This window comes from Falco peregrinus, chromosome 15 (genome assembly GCF_023634155.1).
Source record: "Falco peregrinus isolate bFalPer1 chromosome 15, bFalPer1.pri, whole genome shotgun sequence".
NCBI classification, from domain to species: Eukaryota; Metazoa; Chordata; class Aves; order Falconiformes; family Falconidae; genus Falco; species Falco peregrinus.
Genome location: NC_073735.1, coordinates 626910 through 646239, shown reverse-complemented (window position 1 = coordinate 646239; position 19330 = coordinate 626910). Strand labels below are relative to the sequence as shown.

The 19330-nt window shown below is 51.6% G+C and overlaps 1 protein-coding gene across 5 annotated transcripts in view; it reads left to right on the top strand.

Annotated features, from left to right (window-relative positions):
* Positions 1–6: 6 nt before the first annotated feature.
* The window catches only part of TECTA (tectorin alpha), a 35978-nt gene continuing 16654 nt past the window's right edge, over positions 7–19330 (top strand). For 3 of the 5 annotated variants that reach the window (XR_008749880.1, XM_055819266.1, XM_005243056.4), the window contains exons 1-10: positions 7–2151; positions 2385–2765; positions 4286–4350; positions 7378–7511; positions 8809–9096; positions 13143–13280; positions 13827–13992; positions 16427–16839; positions 17134–17704; positions 18269–18861. Coding sequence is in view for 4 of the 5 variants with exons in the window: in XM_055819266.1 (XP_055675241.1) it covers positions 4287–4350; positions 7378–7511; positions 8809–9096; positions 13143–13280; positions 13827–13992; positions 16427–16839; positions 17134–17704; positions 18269–18861 (2367 nt within the window). In the remaining variant the exon portion in view is untranslated. The remainder of the gene's footprint in view (positions 2152–2384; positions 2766–4285; positions 4351–7377; positions 7512–8808; positions 9097–13142; positions 13281–13826; positions 13993–16426; positions 16840–17133; positions 17705–18268; positions 18862–19330) is intronic. The other 2 variants (XM_055819265.1, XM_055819264.1) reach the window with 2 other exon arrangements.

Genomic DNA, 19330 nt, shown 5'->3' with positions numbered 1-19330 from the left:
TGAAGCCAGCTGTCTGCCTGGTGAGCTCGGGCGCAGCCACCTCATTTGTGTGAGATGCCGTCTGCTGAAAGGAAGACCTAGCCCTCTTCTGGACTGTGTTCCTCCATGGTGGTGACTCATCTCCACTTCTAGGTGAGGAACAAGGCTCCAGCTTGCTCTCTGTTACCTGCTCTGTGTCCTCAGTGGAACTGGCCTTGGGGTTAAAAAGAGCTTCACCCTTGAGGAAAGTCTTGTAGTTGCTGATGGGGAGGGCAGTATGGGCCACTAAAGCAGCAGTCATGGGCTTAGCCCATGCTGGCCTGCACCAGATGGCCATGGGGAGAGGCAGGAGGAGGGAGATGCCCCTCCAGATTAGATGCAGCTCCTGGGCAAACCCCCTCGCCAAAGTGTCTTCCCTGGCTTGAGGCAGGTCCCTTGAAATGGGGAATGCCACCAGGCACTACCTGCAGTCACTCTGCCGAGGTCGAGCAGCCAGAGACACCCCCCCCTTGTCTCATCTTTTAATGCTTGTCTTTTCTTGAGGTTGGGCATGGGAATGAAGTTTTCTGCTAGAAGAAAAAAGAAAAAAAGAAAAAGGGGTTGGTTGTTCAGCTCTGATGTGCTCAGCACTGCATGATGGGAGCATCCCCTGCCAAAAGAAAATTGCCTAGAAGACAAAGTCTTCCCCAAAGAGACAGTGAAACCTAATCAAACTTCATCAGTGTAGACTTGCCCAGGATGAACAGCACCAGAATATTAAACTGACAAAGGAGCAGAGGGAAACCTGTTGTCACCAGTTTTCTCTATGTTATAAAACAGGATGAGAAGTGGCTTGTAATATTTAAAATTTGTATGGGAGGGAAAGGAAGAGCCAGGGTGTATGGAGTGGCAGGCTGGAAGTAATCTGCCCCTGGAATATCACTCAGTACTTTATAATGCCCCTGCCCCCCTAAAGTAGTTGATGTAGAAAAAAAAAACCATTAAAAAAAAAAAAGAAAAGAAGAAAGCTTCCTGCTAGCAAGGGCATGCTTGGAAGAAAAAGAGAAACTGGGATTTGCTGAGGAGGCGGTGTACTGCCTGGTGCCCTGATGTACTAAAAGAAACTGCTGAGATAAGACACAGCACTTCAGGGGTGAGCTTACTAAACACGCTTCTAGGAGCACCCACAGTCCTGGGAAAAACGTCAGGACTTCTAGGTGCTTCTCTTTGGCTGTTGGCATTCCTGTCCCCTTTCCATTCCTGATGAAGGAATGGGGGTGGTTGTACAGGGAGTGCAGGAGGAATAACTACCTCCTAGCAGGGAAAATTGGTAGTAAAAGGCCTCCATCCAAAGAGTCAGAAGGGAAAATCCTTCTGCCAAGGCTGGGCTGTGTGGTTATGTCCATAAGAACGTGGCTGTTTCCCCATGACGGACTGCCGGGGTTGGAGCACCGCCTGTCTAAACAGAACCTTAGTGCAGGTTGTAAAGTGCAGCTCTAACGGGGCACTGCCCGTTACCGCCTGCACCCCCCGGCCGCTGTTCCGCCTCTCTGTCCCTCTCTCATCTGACATCGATGTGAACCAAAGTAGAACGGTTCTTTCCTTGGGCTACAGGCTGGGCTCCAACGAGGAGCTTTGGTCTCTGTAACACAGCCTGAGGCTTACTGCCCTGCGAGCCCTTGGTGAGTGCTGCGCGCTGGGGCTAGCAGCCGTTCCGCGCACCGCCGGTGAGGGTGTGCGGGAACCAGCCCATCAGCACGGGTGGAAATGTTCTCCAAGCAGCAGCCACCACAGAGATCCAACGAACAATAAACATCCTTGGTAGCTGCTCAGCTCAGGTGGCTGTGGGGCACAGGCACGGAGGGCCAGGGCATCCTCGCGAAGCCCCCGTCCCACGAGCACATAATTGCACACTTGTGGACAACATGTCCTCACCTCAGCTCCACCTGCAGCCCCTGGTTTTGGCCCTTAAGGTAGTTGTGTATCTAACAGCCCAGACACCAGAGGCAAGGAAAATCCCTGTGGAAATTGCAGGTTGTATGAATGAAAATGGTAATAACGCTCACAGCAGTGCCCCAGTGAAACTCCCCACAGCCTTCAGTGAAAGCATCAGTCAGTCCTTCCAGAGAGGGTGGAAATGGGAACAGCAATGAAACCCTCTCCAGCGGATTTGGAGAAAGCACGCTGCACTGGGTAAGTTTTTTCTTTTCCACCTGTAAAAGCAGAAGTAAGTTACAGAAAGTAAAACGAGACTTGGATGGATAAGTAACTCCATTGAAACTTTGGGGCACTGCCTTTGAACGGTGCTTTAAGCCTAGCACTGTTTAATGCTAATCCTGTAACATTATATAGATGGGTTTTTTTTCACTTACACAAAGGAGGAAGGGGCTCAATTCTGGTTTTGATTTTTATTTTTTTTCCTTCAGCGAAAGGCAATGCTGAGCAGCACCCAGCTCCGGCTCGCTGACATTTCCATCTGAATCCACCTGAAGGGGGTGAGATTTTGGGGAAGAAAGAGGCTTCTCTCCATCTCCAGGCCAGAATCTGATCTCCAGACTACCTTGCTGGTTATCAATAGAGGCAACAGTTGTGATTGCAACTCAACACTCCTCCTGCCCTGGAACATCATTGAAGAAAACGGACTTTTCAATTGCAAGAGCAAGGGGACTGAGACATCGTTTCAGTCATCAGCAATAATTGGCAACGAAGGACCGGCATGCGTTCTCCATTGACATAGGATTTCTTCCTGGTCTACCAAGATTGGTCTAAAATTTCAGACCTGATTGCTCCTCTAACCTACGAAACAGGTTGGTAATTTTTTTTTCCATACCTAAAAAACTGTAATTTTGAGTGTGATATGCCAAGTAACGTATTCTTTGTCTGTCATGTTTCTCAAGCGGTGCTGGTCTCGCTCTTGTTCTTTGACTGCCATAGTCTCCACTAGTCATTGTCTGCCTGGTCTCTCTAATGAATCCACAGTGACTCAGATTTACGATCTGTATAAAACTGTCATCCTCCTTTCATCTTTCTGAGACAGACAATGTGGGAAAACTTCCTTGGTGGAATGAATTTTTCTCAGCACAGAACGCAATTGCTGGCAGCAGGCTGTGGCCAGCGTTGATGCGAGTGGCACACCGAGGAGCAGTGAAGCAGGGAGAAACTTTCCTTCCACCTTGTTTCACGCTTTCTGAGCTCCCAGTAATGGGAATCAAGTGGAAGTGATGTGGGACAGACAATGGCATATTCCCTGCTGTAGTCCTGTGCTCTATGCGTTATGTATGTGTGTGGGCGTACTTAGAAGGAGTTGGATCTCTTGATCACCATATGCTACAGAAACACATCTGTAGGGAGCACATAAAGAGATGCTGGGTGTGTCCACACAGCTGAAATGCGTGGGGTGTATAAAGCTGAGAAGGTAGAGAAGCTGGTATTGAAATTAGGGCTGTACCTAATGCGTAGATACAGTTTGCATCTGAAGATGATGGTGTACTTTTCCGGCGGGCGCATACCTGCTGGGAGCACACGATACCTTCCTGGGAGCTCTACGTGAGCTGTGCCTGTGTGTAATGAACAGAAGCGACAGGTGAAGAAATCAAAGCAGTTGTTTAAGCAATATTTTCTATTGGATTAATAATGAGTAACAAATTGCATTAGGCGCAGAAGGAATTACAGCTGGTGCAGGATTTCGCTTTTATTTTCCCAGCCCCGTGTCTGCTTCTCTCTCTGTCACTGATTCCTGTACAGCAAGGAGTTGCCCAGCTGTGTTAATGCTTGTGCTTCTTCCACACTTGTCAAAAATGGTAAGCAATTGTGTTAGCAGCCAGCAAAAGGATTAGTCCAAGCAGTGTCTGAAGCCCCTTAGCTGTGAAAGCACACCGCAGCTCTGCATCAGCGCTCACGTTTGGAGCAGCGCGAAGCTGTTCCCCTTGAAGTCAGGCAGAAGTGTCCATCCTTGTACTGAGCGGATCAGGGAGGAATTGCTTTTTAACTATCAGGAGAATAAACAGCCCACAGAGAACGGGCTGTTTAAAACTCCCAAACACTGCATGAAATTAGCAGCAGCTCTTCTGTGTGGTTATGGGCTTACTTTGACAATACTGGCAGGGCAATTTGCTGTTATCACCTGGGAAGTCTCAGCACACCACTTTATGGAGTAGGCATTTGGGGTCTGCCTGGCAGGTGAGGGACCTCCATCTCTGCAGCATCCACGTGTCAGCAGCAGTCAGGCACTTTGGGAAGCGATGGCACCCGGGATCACCCGAGGTTTGCTCAAGGATGCGGTTTCCTACCAATGTGACGCATGTCCGGGTTTCTCTCTTTCCTGTAGGATGAACAAGCGATCGTTTCTCGGAACCTGGGTGGCCCTTTTGGTGATAACTGCGCGACAGCGAGGTGAGTATATCCCACTCAGGTGCTGGGAGCTGTGCTGGGAAGGTGGTCACCTCGCAGCAGCACTGTGCTCGGAGGCCCCAGAAGTACAGAGGGCTTGGAAAACACACCCAGCCCCTTGGCTGGAGCAAGGAGAAGAACCAGGGTGAACTTTGTGTTTCCCATGGTGAGGGAAGGACCACTGATTTTAAGGGTGAGCACTACGTGGGGAGATTTGTGTGCCTTCGTGGGGAAGCATGGTGCCAGCTTTGCAGAAGTGACAGCTTGTGTCATGGGAGATGGATTGGCAGCCTGCACAAATGGCCCTCACTTCACTGGGAGCAATGAAGTGATGACAGTTTCCACCGAATGAGGAGCTGGCACAGCGTGCTGAATACAAAGCTGGCAAAGCCAGCGGGATGTACAGGCCACAGCGACTGTGGAGTTTGGTGAGCGTTTTACATATGTGTGCGTATGTATCATTTATAGGCTGTGTGTGCGTGCATGGGTTGTGATTCCAGAGGTTGTGATGGTCTGGCCAGTTGCTATGAAATTGGAGTTTGAAAAATTTCTGGTGTTAGGACTGCTGAGCAGGCTGACCAGCCTATCTATGTCCAGTAAGGGGTAAAGTGGGTGAGCAGTAGCGAACTGTCACGGTTTGTGGGTAGTGAGGTTCCTCCTATGCTCGCGGAGGACATCCGACAGCAGATGTGGAGGTGCTGCAGTGGGGTCGCAGGGCTGCAGCCTGTAGCAGGAACTTCTCCCTGCACTCACACCCCGTTTCTCGTGGCGCGTTGTGTTTTGTGAAGAGGTGGTGTTCACATCTGGGCTGGGTGAGGCCACGAGCAACCTGCTCTGACCATGGGGTCAGCCCTGCTTGGGGCAGGAGATGAGACCAGCCGGCAGCTGGGGACCCCTTCCAAGCCATGGGTTTCTATGATGTTGAAAAGCACGGGAGCAGCTTGCTGGTCTCATGCAGATATTAATCTTTGTCTTGTTTCAATTTGAAGATGGGCAAGCAGAGCTGGTATGGGCAGGAAAAGCCTCTGTAGTGTGGTAACATGGCAGATCTGCACCGCGTGGCTGGCACTAGATGTGTGGCCAGCTTAGGAGCTCTAGCAAGGGAACCTGGAGCTGGGGAGTCTAGAAGCCGTTTCCCTGGTCAGCTGCTAAGTCGCCACCAGGCTGAGGGCAGCTCAGGCAAAAGCTGTGGCTCTCTTTCCTCGTGTGGGAAGTGAGGCTACCAGTTCACCCACGGGAAATGCCACCAGGGCAAAACCCGTGATCAGTGGGGCCCACTGGGCTGCTTGGCTGGATGAGGCGATGCATGCAAAGTTATGCCGGTGTCGCACTAGCAGTGCTGGAGAGGCTGGCATCGAGAAGTTTCTGCCGAGTTTCCTGTTTAAAAAATCAGTAAAATCTGTGTGTCATAGCTATGCCTCAGCTGTAATAACTCATCAGGTGCTAACAGCTGTGCAACAACTTGTTTTACTGCCTGGCAGCCAGGAGTTTTGCTGCAGCCTTTTGGATATATCTGTAAAACCAGGCTTGCAGCTTGGCCGTTCAGGCCACATGCATGTGTCTTAGAAAGTCAGGATGCCCGTGGGTTAGGCCAGGCTTTCCCTTGTCTCCTCTTCCCCAAGGAAAGCTGGACCAGTTACGCCTGTGAAGAAGGGTCAGATGGTGACTTTCCTTACTCCCAGGCAGTTTCAGGCAGGGAGCATCCTCCGGGTAGCTAGGAGAGAGCATTCCCCAGGCCGGGCAGCACCGAGAGCCCCTCCTGCATCCCTCACGGCAGAGCACAGAGCAGGCTGTCCTCAGCTGGAGGCCCCTGAACAGCACGGGATAGTGCCTAGGAAATAAAAGCATGTCCTGAATCCAGGTGAACAGAGCCGGGATTGTTCAGAGCCTGGTGGCTCATGTCAGCCAAGATTGAATGTCGCAGGGACAGGGTGCTGCTTTTCTACATCAAAGAGGGGAGGAGGGGGAGGAAAACCCAGCAAAATTTCCATTTTCTCTGTGAGGAACCACACCAGTAGCTAACTGGAAGAAACAGGGTGTGAGATGACAGCAGCGATCTGGCAGGGGTTGTAACGGGAAAGGACATGTGCCCTAGGGCCAGAAGTGCCCACTTGTGACTCTAGCTGGTAGATTGTAGTCTGGTGGAAACATGTCAAAACCATCTTCTGAAATATTTTTAGAAGAGACAATTATGTTCATCAGCAGTGCCTTTTAGCAAGAAACCTAATTTTGCCAGGAAACATTGGAGCAGTTGTGGCCCCTTGAGCTGTAACCCAGCACCAGGAGCACTGGGAGTCCGGCGTGGAGGGCTGTCCATGGCACCCAGGACAGCTCTGCCATGCCGGCAGGGGCAAGGTGGCTGCTGCCAGGAACGTGGCTCTGGGGGTTGGTCTTGGTGCTTTTTGGTCTCCAGGCACCTGAGCACCTCACCATCTGAAACAGCATGTCCTGCCCATCCTGGAGCAGGAGGGGATGGACCTGTTGTCCTTGTTCTCCTGATGTGAAGCCAAGGCATTGGTGTTATGAAGTGATCACGTGGAAAGTAAAATGTGCAGCTGCAAGCTGCGTGCACATCTTGTGGTCACCTTGCTGTTGCCCTAAGTAACCTTTGGATGATGCTCTCTGATGACCCTGTCCCAGAGCTGGCATCTCTGCCGTGGCTTGAGACAACCTTTGGCTGCTGGCAATGCTGGATTTTGGCGCTGTTTTCCTCAGCGGCTGTGATGCAGAATATGGCACTGTGGCCAAGTACCAGTCTGGCTAGTCACTGTTAGGTTGCCACCTCAAGTGCACAGCATAGAGTTTCGCGCCCAGCCCGAAGCCTGGCCTGGCTTAGGCACAGGCTGGTGGCCAGCAGACCTTCAGCATCACAAGCATGTCCACACCGGCAAAGGAGGGGAGGGCAAGGCAGCTAATTTGCTCTTCGCAGGAGGTCAGTCAGCATTTGGGGACAGGCAACCCTGTGGCCTCTCTGAAGTCAGGACTGGTTCTGACATTGCCATAAGGACTCTCTTCTCCCTCTCCTTCCAGCTGACGTCATGGCAAGTCTGTATCCATTCTGGCAGAATGACACAAAAACGCCTAAAGTTGATGATGGAAGCTCTCCTGAGATCAAGATCTCTGTCCCATTCATCTTTCTTGGAGCCCCATACAGAAGCATTTATGTAAGTGAAGAAGCAGACCTTACCTTTATTCTTTTCCTTGCCATTAGTGGCTGCATTTTAAATGCGCTCTCGCCATCATCAGGAATTGGAAGATTTATTAGCACCTACCTGACAAGTTCTTAGATTTCATGAACTGATAGGTTTTATGATTAAGAAAGTCAAAGGTATATTTAATGGGCTAATGTTCGTGGGGAAGGAATATAAAAGGCAATAAATTTTCTTTGTAGGTGATTAAATGGTACAGCAAAGCTAAGGTCTTGACACAAGGAACATTATTCCTGTTACATGACAAGAAACAAGAACATGCAGGGACCTGCAGGGAAAAAAAAAAGGGCAATGGTTTGGACCCATATGTAGGTGCCCAAGACAAGGACTGGCTGCTGCCATTCTCAGATGACAGCACAGCGAAAGCCTGGCAGGGGACATTGATTCCTCCAGGCTGGGCTGAGAGAGGGTTCACCTGGGTGCATCAAAACGGTGCCTTAGATGGGGGCCTCACTATGCCAGATCCCCAGTGCGTCCACGTTTTGTGGCAAGCCAGTCTCTGTGTGTATGCCTGATCCAAAGTACGATATAAACCTGCCAGCCCTACAGGCTCAGAAGAGGCAAAGGCTCAGTCGTTCCCCTGCCTGACCAGCTCCTATTTGTACACAGCAATACTGGGAAGGCAGTAACCCCGAGGGGGTTTCAGACCTCTGTGTGGTGGGAGATTTCAGTGTCTGGGACAGCAGTTGTTCTCCAGGCTTTGCAAAAATAATTGTTTTGGGGAGCATCTTCAGCAGACTCTGGGGAGGCTGCCCATGGCACCATGTGTCACGCTGCTCTTGGGGAGCCCCTGGGTGTGTTGCAGATGACAAACCCGAAAGCATTGGGCCCGATGCTTTAGCTCTTTTTCCCTGGAGCCCTCATGCCATGCAGCCACCCGTGTCATACGGCTGGGTCTCAGTGCTGCGGAGCTGCTCTTCAAAGGCTGAGAAATCCCGAGGCCCCAAGGCAGGTTCCCAGCCGAGCTGAGTGCCATCCCACTCTGGAGGGTGCTTCTCCTCTGCTGACCTGCAGAAGCCCTGTTTTGCAGACTTTTCAAGGGTTTGTCCTGCTTGGGGCTTCCTGCACTCAGCCTTTGGCCACCACTAGCAGGATGAAGTTGAATCTCTGCCTAGAGGGTCAGGCTCTCACCAGCTGTCAGTATAAAAGCTGCCTTCTGGCAGAAGTCGCTCATCCCCCATTTTCTGATAAACCAGCAGCTTTCTGCTACCTGCAAAGGTTTGCTCAAGCGAAAGCAGGTCTCCTTGTGCAGGTCAACAACAATGGCGTGATTTCCTTCAACGCGCTTGTCAGCCAGTTCACGCCAGAGGCCTTCCCCCTGACGGACGGCCGGGCCTTCGTCGCGCCCTTCTGGGCAGACGTGCACAACGGCATCCGGGGAGAAATCTACTACAGGGAGAGCACAGACCCCGAGCTGCTGAGGAGAGCCTCCAAAGACATCCGCAAGCACTTCAAAGACATGTCCTCTTTCTCCGCCATCTGGATTTTCATCGTCACCTGGGAGGAAGTCACTTTCTATGGAGGAAGCAGCACAACTCCGGTAAGTGCCACCAGCTGTGCTTCTTGATGGGTGGTGGTTGACTGAATGCATGTCTGTATATATGTAACTGTCCTGGCCTTTGTGTGTAAAATTGAGTGGGCAGCTTTGTGTTCCTGCTCCTCAGTTCCCTTTTGGGCAGAGGAACACCATAGTCCTTCCATTCTCTCCTGTGAGAGCCTGCATGAGCCTTGCTCCCTGCTCTCTGATCTCCAGGGAAAGCATTGCCTCTTCGGTGTTTGTAGGCAGTGAACCTAAAAAAGGCTTTGACACCAGTTAGGAGGTTTTGGCTTGATTGTAGTATAGTTATTTTTTGTTAGATAGAAATGTAGATTTCATTTTTCCTCTGTACTATGATATGCAACCTCCGCTTTGGCTGTGCTTCCACAATGACAAAATGGAGCTATTTGTGCAGGGGGCTACAGGCACCTCGGAGGAAAGGCCTTTATTAAAGGAGCTGAAGTTTTGGCATTGAACAGTAGCTGTCATGATATAAACCAGTCAAGGCTTCCACTTGTTCCTGACCCATCAGTTTATAAGGAGTGACTCGGTCTGAAGGCACATTATCATGGGGCCAGGGTGTCGGGTGAGACCCAGAGCACCCAGTCGCAGCTGCCCGGTGCCGAGAGCAGCCCCACGGTGTGTGCAGCAGCCGAGTGTGCCAGGGCACGTGTGCTCGAGGCGTGCGCGCAGGGCAGGCCCCTCCCGAGGCTGTGACATGGTGAGCGGTGCCCAGGGGTGCAGCAGGGAACAAGGGGCATGCTAAAGTGTACGTGTGGCTTGCGTCCTGTCCTGAAGTGGGACTGGCAGGCAGCCCCCCGCTGATCCCCCGTGCTGGATCAGGTCTGTCCGCTGCAGGGGATCAGGATAAACTGGCCCCACACTCAGCCCTGGGGCAGAGGGAGCAGGGCTTCCCAACACAGGGGGAGGAGAGCATGAGGGGCAATGGGAAGAACAGGCTGTGGGGTGGGCTGGCCGGCCAGCCGTAATATCCTGCTCTGTGCTCCATTCTTTTCCTTGGTCATCCTCTTGAGGCTGGAGTTCACCCTTCTCTCCCCACCGCTCATGTCCACCCAAGATTCAGTGCAAGTCTGCTCTGGTTTTACACCTCAAGCTCACCTTGTGAGGCCACGGCAGCTTTGAAACAAAGCTGAGGTTGTTACTTGCTCCTTGTTTCTGCAAGAAGGGAGGGCTGCTCCAGCAGAAAATGAGCAGAAATCTGCAGTAAATTAAGTTTTGGAAGTAATCCACTCTCTGAGGATTTGGAGACAAGAAAGAGAAAATGGGAGTTTTAATTTGTATTTATTTGGCAAAAGAACCTGTTCCTTTCAAATTGTGATGGCTTTTTCTGTGGCAGAGGCTGAAACACTCTCTGCAGCACTCATCCAAGAGGGCGGTGAAGGCATCTCATAGAAAAGGGTTGAACAGTTGCTCTGAAATCCTGTGTGGACATTGAGATACAAAGGGGAAAACCAAGGGGAATATTGACAGCATTTTTGTGATGACAGCTGATCTGCCTGCACGGAGAGACTGATCCAGGCTGACCAGAGAGTCATGCTAGTGACTCTGCCACGGTAGCTCCATTTCCATAAATGTGTGAGTCATATCTCAGAGGATGGAGATGGCAGTGTGATGTTTTTCAGAGCATGAGCAGCTTTTAAATATTTGGTTAATATGTGAGCTGTGACCGCGGCTGATGTTGGTAGGCCCATGCCGGGGTCACTCATGCGTTGCTGGTAGGGCCCATGCAGCTCGGAGCACGGGAAACAAGTGAGGGATCCCTGCTAGATGTTTGAGGAAAGGCTTGTTTAGGATTAGGCTGTGTATTGTGAGTGCCAAAATCTGGCTTCTTCTGTCTTGAGGAGTTGGCTCTGATAAACAGTTCAGCTCTTTTCCATTTGTTAGAGAGGTTTGAGATTTAATGCATATTTTTTGCCAGTCCTGGCAGCACTTGCAGGAAGAAAAATACATATATATATATATTTGCAGACAGCAAGCAATATAGAGATTCGTGTATTGCCTGAAGAATTACATTTGCAACACAATGCAATTTATTTTGTTATAGAGCAGCCTTCCTGTTCAATAGCGGCCAGGGCTCCAGGTTGGCACGCAGAACAGCACGACGCAACTTAAGCAAGAAATTCATCGCAATGCAGAAAAGCTGCAGAAATATGCTGTGAATGTGGCCTGTGGTTACTGTCCCTCAATGACACCCAAGCAAACAGGTTCAGTTTCTGAAAGCCTTGTTAGACAGCTAGGGTGCTTGATGCATGTTTGGCCGTGAGCACCAAACAAGGAGATGTTTGGGGTTCGTGTAAGTGCTCTAACGAGGAGTGCCAACCGTCTTACACCTCCTGGTACCGGCTCAGCTCCTGCCACCCTCCAAGAAGCAGCTGGCCGGAGCGGGCTTTGCTGCTCCATCGAAGAGCTGTTGTTGCACTATCAAAGTGAAATTGTCTTTATGTGTTAGTGCCTTCTGATCTCATGGTCATGGGAAAAGACTTGGCAAAGATGAGCAAGTGTGCCAAGGTGGTGAAGAGGAAACCAGATGTAGGAGGCAGAATCCCAGGGAAAGGATGGAGGCAGGAGTGGAAATGGTGCCTTCCCATTAGCTAGCTCTCCCACTTGCCCTGGTGTGAACTGTGCCTTTTGCAGCTCCTGTGAGGCAGCTCTGCCCCCATCTCTCACTCTCCCTGACAGCTCATGCAGGCTGCCTCACCTCCGTTTCCAAGATTTCTCATGGCAGACTAATATGCCTTGGAGGTGACATCCCTGGTGGCTTGCAAGTAGTGAGTGCAGCCCTGGGGTCGCCTCAGCCTTCTGGAGTGTGTGCTCACCTCAGTGCCAATAATCAAACTAGTGGGTTTGCTGTAAGGGAATGTAAAGTGGTGCAAAGTGATCTCCAGCCCCTCGGTTCTGGCATCTTCCCTTCCTCCAGCAGCATGTGTGCCCTGTTGTTAATGTGGAGCAGCGCAGTTGCGGTTCTCTCTCTCCACTTGCAGTTCTCAGGGGCTGCTGGCAGGGTAAGCCCTAACACTTCCTAGCATGAGATGGTTCAATCAATGTGCTTTCCGTATCGCCTGGTAATTGTTTCTGTGGCTGTAGTTTCCTTCACAGTTTGCAGTGCCCAGGTAGCTGGGACTCCTAATATTCCCCTTGAATAATTAAAAAGGGGGCAGCCCAGACTTTGTCCCCTACTAAAATCCTGCTCGCTCAGAGGCAGGAGGAGCAGTTGTTCACTGTGACATGGTCCTGGCACAGAGCAGTCTAGGATGGGCAGGGATGGGAAGGACAGGAAAACATAGAAACCTGAAAGAAGCGATGGGCTTTTAGTTCCCAGTGATGACCTCTGCTGCTGGATCTGCATGGGTGGAGGGGATATCTCAAGGGGACAGGCCCCTTCTGTCTTTCTGTGCAACCATGAAGGGAAGAGCTCAGGGCTATGCCACCCTCGCCAGCTGACAAAGCTCGCCCTTGCCGCCCGGGGCCCAGGCTGGCAGTTGTGTGAATGTACCCGGAGTTTGGGGGGCTGGAAATGCAGAGTCATTTCAAGTGAAAGGAAGAACATGAGCAGCAGATTTAGCAGGTAGCAATGGGATTTGGCAGCCAAGCAAAGAGCATAATATACATGGCTGACTTGGATGTAATCCACCGTTAACAGTATTGTAGGGTACGAATGTGGAAGGGAACCGGGTAAGACAATGCAGCGAGGAATAAAGCTAAGATAGGGTAATGGAAGATAAACAGGTCGTAACGATCCGAATCCTGCCGATTGCTTTTTCCCTGTGAGCTTGTTCTCATGCTGCCATCTATTGGTGTCAGATCAGATTGGAGATGGTCTTCTCATCCTCACAGGTGGAGGTGGTGATGGGGGCTGGTGGAGTTGTGGCAGTGGGTGTGAGCCCATCTCGGGTCTCATTTGGCTTCTGCCGCTCTTCACTGTGAGGCTCCTGCATCTCACTGGGCCAGAGGCGAACATGACAGAAGGGCAGGCAAGCAGCGTGGGAAAAGCAGTGTCACCTTGTGAATGTGCTCGTGGTTTTCAACAGGTAAACACTTTCCAAGCTGTCCTAATCACAGACGGAGTGTCATCTTTTGCCATATTTAACTACCATGAAATCAGCTGGACCACAGGGACAGCCAGCGGAGGGGACCCCCTAACTGGTCTTGGTGGGGTGATGGCCCAGGTGAGGCTCTTGTTCCCATATCCCCACCTCTGTTGAGCTCTCAGATGGCTGCCTGTAGCTTTCCCAGTGTATCCATGCTCACTTATGCCACTCGGTCCCTCAACATCCCCAGCACTGGACTTGTAAGCCCACTGCGGGGCACAGTGGGACAAGCGCTCCAAAATTTGATGTCAGCAGCCTTGTCGCAGCCAGTCCATCTGCCTGAGGGGGGTGAGGTTCCCTGCGTAAGGGGAGCCTCCGTCTGTCTCCTCCTTACTTTATCTTGGCCATGCAATACATATACCCATAGATCTCAATGTATGTACGTACATATAGATGTATATATATGTACATAAATCTGTAAATATACTTCCATACTGCTTGTAGTACTTGTTGAGCTTTTCACTGATATCCAAACTACCTGAAAACTGAAATCCCTGAAAAGAGACTTTAAAATTAAAGAAGATACACTCGGGAGTTACTGTGGGGGACAGAGAAGCACAGAAATACAGCACTGCTTTCCTGTAGCAAAGTTGTGTGGTGAAATTTGCTCTCTCTGTCTTTTAGGCTGGCTTCAATGGTGGAAATGTCACCAACTTCTTTAGCATCCCAGGCTCCAGAACTCCTGACATTATCAATATTGAAGAAACAACCAATGTTAATGTTCCAGGGCGCTGGGCTTTCAAAATAGATGGCAGGGAAATAGATCCAGCCAATGGTTGCAGCCTGAGAGGTAAGGGGGGAAATGGCATTGCTTTTGTTCAAGTTTTGGGGTGCAGTGTAGCAAAAGGTAACACTGTGGGGATGCTGGTGGAGAGCTGCCCGTCTGCTCTGGGCTGCTGAGTGATTTGTGGTTTTGCCAAGGCATCCCCTTGAACTGCAGCTGCAGGGACAGAAACATGCGAGCAGGGATGGGGTCCCATGCACATCTCCAAGTTGCTGCATGCCGTGTGAAGTCATCACTCGACTTCCAGCAATAATCATCAGTCTGCCCACAGCAAAAGGCTAATGCCTTGAAGAGTGGACAGAGAGCTTTGTCATTTGTGTCAGCGTGGACAGAGAGCTTTGTCATTTGTGTCAGCATGGCCACGTCTTGTTTGATGGGAGAACATCCTTGGCAGTGTATGTGAAGGAGCCATTGTCAGCCGTTATTTGGCCTTTGTCTTGGCTGGCATGGCCTGGGTGTTGGCACACTCACAGCTGGCCAGACCCAGCACACAAGGTGTGTTTGCAGCAGATTCTCAGTGTGGATGAGACCTGACTTGGTAGCTCTGAGAAAACTGAGAAGGGTCCATAAATACTTGAAAGTCTTCTGTGTTCTCAGTGTTGCTTTCAACCACCAGTGAACAAAAATGTCATAGGTGCTAGTTTCTTTTTTTTTTTTTTTCCTTCCTGGGATTTTGGTACCTTGGTGTTGCTGTAAGCCTCCATTTCTTTAGCCCAGGAGAACCCTAACCCAAAGTCAATCTCAATTCTTTTTCTGTGATGCTGATGGTGGCAATGGGAAAGACTTGGGGACAGCAACTTCCTCTTGCTCCCAGAGTAGGAAAGCTGATGGTGTGGTCCCATTCCCCTTGTTTCTGCAGGAGGAATAGCAGATTTTCTGGGCAGGACAAATGCCATGTCCCTGCACTAGTTACAGTGTCTGTGCAGGTGTCACTGACAGCGTGGGCGTATAAAATTATTAATAGATGCAACAGCGACTGCGCAGGGATTCTGCTGTAGAGAGATTATTGCATTGCCATTTGACAAATAAAACTGTCAGGAGCCTCCACTGTGCTCCAGGGGTCTTTCTAGCAAGAGAGGATCGTCACTTGCTGATGGACACTGGAGATGTCACCATGCGGTGAGGCATGCGGCTTCTTTATGTCCTGGTTTAGGACTTTACCAAAGAAGGCCCATGAGACTCCGAGGCTCTTGCAGCCTCAGCGAAGCTTTCAGGTCCTACTGCTCCAGCCACTTTGGCTACTGACCCCAGGGAGAAAGGCTGGACTTTGCAAAGGGGCTGACAGCCAGTCTCAGCTTTGCATATGACAAGGGCAGTGTGGCTAGGGCCTGCCGCTGGATCTGCGTTTCATGGTGGACAGCCAGTTGCCCTCCATGAGAGGAGATGCAGCACAAGGCGCTGGAGGCTCACCACACCTAATGGCACTCATTTGCCCAAATCCCCCTCACCAGGACAGGTGGTGTGGGAGCCCTCACTAGTGGGTCTTGCTAAGAGGAGATGTTGTTGCAGGGAAGCAGAAAATAGCTTTTTTTGTAGGAGGCAGGGAAGAGAACAAAAAGTTTAGGAGAGGTAAATTCAGGCAGCGCACACGGCGGAAGCCACGCGCATGAGAAGTGTGAAAGATGGCCATATGGAGGAGAGGGAAACTCTCACGGGTATTTGCCACCCTTGTTCTCCCATCTTCTCTCTGCCTCTCACGTCTCTCACCAGGCAAACCTGCCTCCCTTTATAGTACCGCCGTGTAACAAGTCTGCTCAGTCTATTGCTGTGTGATCACTCTTCGTTTTCCATCGTCACTGGTGTATGGTGTGGAAGTTACTTATCAACAGCTCTTTGGTTTCATAACTACTATGAGCACTTTCTGAATGGGAGTGAATTGCTTCTGGGCCACTGATGGCAGAGTCATTCTTCAACCGGCAAATATGAATGGAGGAATTATGGAGATGGCAACAAAGACGAAGGACTGCACAAGTACAGCAACAATGCTGGAAATGACCTCCAAAAGCCATGACCTTTACCAGTGGAGTTTCCCTTTAAGAAAACTGCAAAAATGGCTCTTGTGTACTGAGATACTGAAGCAAAATATGGGTGGTGGGTGTCCGAAATGGAAGGAATAGCCTTCAAGTTAGCCAGCCTGCACAGTGCAGCACTGACCCTGGATTTGTGGCAGTGCTCACACCATCCCAGGGACTTGTGGCATGGGTAGGACTTGAAGGGGACGCACTGTACATTGAAAACGAAGCTTGTGATCGCAGTGCTTTGCTGAGTGGCTCTTGCTGGGAGTCTGAGCAAAGAAGGCGGCCGAGAAGCCTCGTATCAGGCGGCAGTCTCAGTCACAGGGCCAGCAGACCCCTCCAAGGACTGATGTGGTGCAGTTAATGCATGTTTCTCTGTTTAGAGAAGTGATGTAGCATGGGTTTTTCTCTTTCTGTCTTTCTAGGACAGTTTCTCCGTCAAGGGGAGATCTTCTGGGACAATGCCAACTGCACCACCAAGTGCCGCTGCCTGGATTTCAACAATGAGATCTTCTGCCAGGAGGTGGCTTGCGGCCCCTTTGAAGCGTGCGAGCTGAAGACCAAGTTCTTCCAGTGCGTGCCGGTGGAAAGCAGCACCTGCGTGGTGTTTGGAGATCCACATTACCACACCTTCGATGGCTTCCTCTTTCACTTCCAGGGTTCCTGCTCCTACCTCCTTGCCAGGCAGTGCTGGCCAGACTCCCAGCTGCCCTACTTCAACGTGGAGGCCAAGAATGAAAACCGAGGCGGCTCCTCCGTCTCCTGGCTGAGGGATATTTTTGTGGAGGTCTACTCACACAAGATTGTCCTCCCTAAGGGCAGCTTTGGGAAAGCAAAGGTAAGAGCCCTACTGAAAGGGGAAAACTTGCTGGGTAGAATCCTCCGAGGTTGTGGCTGCAATGGCAGCCTGGAGAGCGTGAGATGGCACTTCTGGGCTCCAGGTGTCCCTCAGGGAATGGGCACAGGTAACAGGCATGGAGGAAAATGCCTGTGGCTTACCAATGGCTGTCCTTCTGTGCATGTCCCTAATGCTAAGACCCCATAACAGGGATGTACAGCTCCTGTCTGTGTCCCGTTATGACTCCTCTGCTATTTCATGTGCCAGGTCATTCATCTGGTGTTGTTCCCACAGGTGGATGACTTGGTGGTGTCCCTACCCATCTCTCTGGAACTGGGCGCAATAAAAGTCTACCAAAGTGGCTTATCTACAGCCCTGGAGACTGACTTTGGCCTGCTGGTGACCTACGATGGACAACACTATGCCTCCATCTCTGTTCCGGGCACGTACATCAATGCCACATGCGGTCTGTGTGGGAATTACAATAAGGACCCCGAGGATGATACCCTCCGCTCAGACGGGAGTTTGGCCGTGTCCGTGCCGGACCTGGGCGAGAGCTGGCGAGTGCCGCACCCTGAGCGAAAATGCTCAGCTGGCTGCTGGGACAACTGCAGCCTCTGCGACACTGCCACCGAGTCTCTCTATTTCACCTCCGAATACTGTGGCTTCATCAACAAGAGCAGTGGGCCGCTGTGGGAGTGCAGTGCTGTTGTGGACCCCACTGCCTTCGTCCACAGCTGCGTCTATGACCTCTGCAGCAAACGGGATAACGGCACCAGCCTGTGCCAAGCCATCCAGGCATACGCCGCAGTGTGCCAGGCCCTGGGCATCTCGGTGGGAGAGTGGCGCACCCAGACGGGATGCAGTAAGTGTTCGCATGTGTGTGCTGGCAGCCTTCCCCTCTGGAAGGGGAGCGATTTCAGGGGTCTGTCCATGTTCCAGCAGTGCATGAGATGAGGGGGCAGAAATCCAGGGGAGGGAGTTGTCCAAGGCAATGGAGTTGGGCAGGAGCCGATCAGTCCCTCCTCTCCACGGCATCAGACTCTTGTGCCAGCAAAAGGATGGCACAAATCAGGCACGAGGCATGAGCTCCACATTGCTCTGCAGATGGTTAGCCACCACAATGAGAGATGGAGGCTGGACTGGAATGGGGACTGGCCAGCAGCATGCTTCTCGGCCCGCCCTCCTTGCTTGTGGCCTTAAATAGCTGTGGGTGGCTCTGGGACTGTTTTGGAGAAGCTATTGCTTGCATGAGAGGAATGGCCAGGGAGGTGCTGGAAGGAAACGCAGGCACCAATTCTACCATCAAGTGAGGCTCCCAGGTCACTTTGTGTTGTCTCTGTTATGGGTCAATGGGAAAGAGGCAACTGGCCCTGAACCATGGCGTAATACAGTCCTCCTGTTGTTTGTCTCCCCTCTGCTCCCACAGTGACAGCCGTGCAGTGCCCAGAGCTCAGCCACTACTCGGTGTGTGCCAGCAGCTGCCCCGCCACATGTTCGGACCTCACGGCCCCGCTTGCCTGCACATCCCCATGCATCGAGGGCTGCGAGTGCAACGAGGGCCATGTCCTCAGCATGGACCGCTGCGTCCCCGTCCAGAAGTGCGGCTGCGATGTGGATGGCCGGTACTATGCCATCGGGGAGTCTTTCTGGGCAGTAGCAGACTGTACAGTGGAGTGCCAGTGTGAGGATGGCGGGGAGGCCAGGTGCTTTAATACCACCTGTCCCGAAGGAGAGGTCTGCTCCATTGAGAATGGCTACCGGGGCTGCTACCCCAAGCGAGAGAGCCTGTGTTTGGTGGGGCAGAACCAGGTGCTGCAGACATTTGATGGTGTCACCTTCCCCTATCCACTGGAGCACTCCTACACGCTGCTCAAAACCTGTCCAGAGAGACCAGACTTCATCGAGGTGGACATCAGCCAAAAGAAACCCGGATCCGCTCCCAATGGACCACGTGTCGTGCGGATCCAGGCAGTTGGCCAAGAGGTGAAGATTGGAGGCACCAGCCTGTCAGAGATCAAGGTAAAGGTGCTGCCATCAGGGCGGCCCACCCCAGGGCTGCAGTGGGAGGTGGTGGCTGGTGGTGTGATCCAGTGTCACTTTGGAGAAGGGCTCGTGGGTCTGTGGCTCTGAATCATTCCTCCAGGTCAGGGCCTCAGGCACCCTGGTGGCACTCGCAGGCAGCCTGCGTGGGCCATTGCTGTGTGGAGGCCCTTTAGGTGCCTGCGAAGTTGTCACTTGGTGAGAGTCAGCTCTGGAGGCTTTCCTGACATTGTGGTTGTCTCCCATAACTTGTTTTTTCCCTGGAAAGACAACCTCGGTGGGGCAAAAAGCAAGGAAATAGCTGTATGCCTTCAGTCAAAGGAGGCTCTGGGCCTTGGAGGGTGGGTCTGGGTCAGGGAGTGTTTAGCGTACCCAGCGCAGTGCGACCAGCAGCTGGGAAGGATCATTCAAAGTTGTGTCACCCTCCCTGAAGCATCTTGATCTGCTT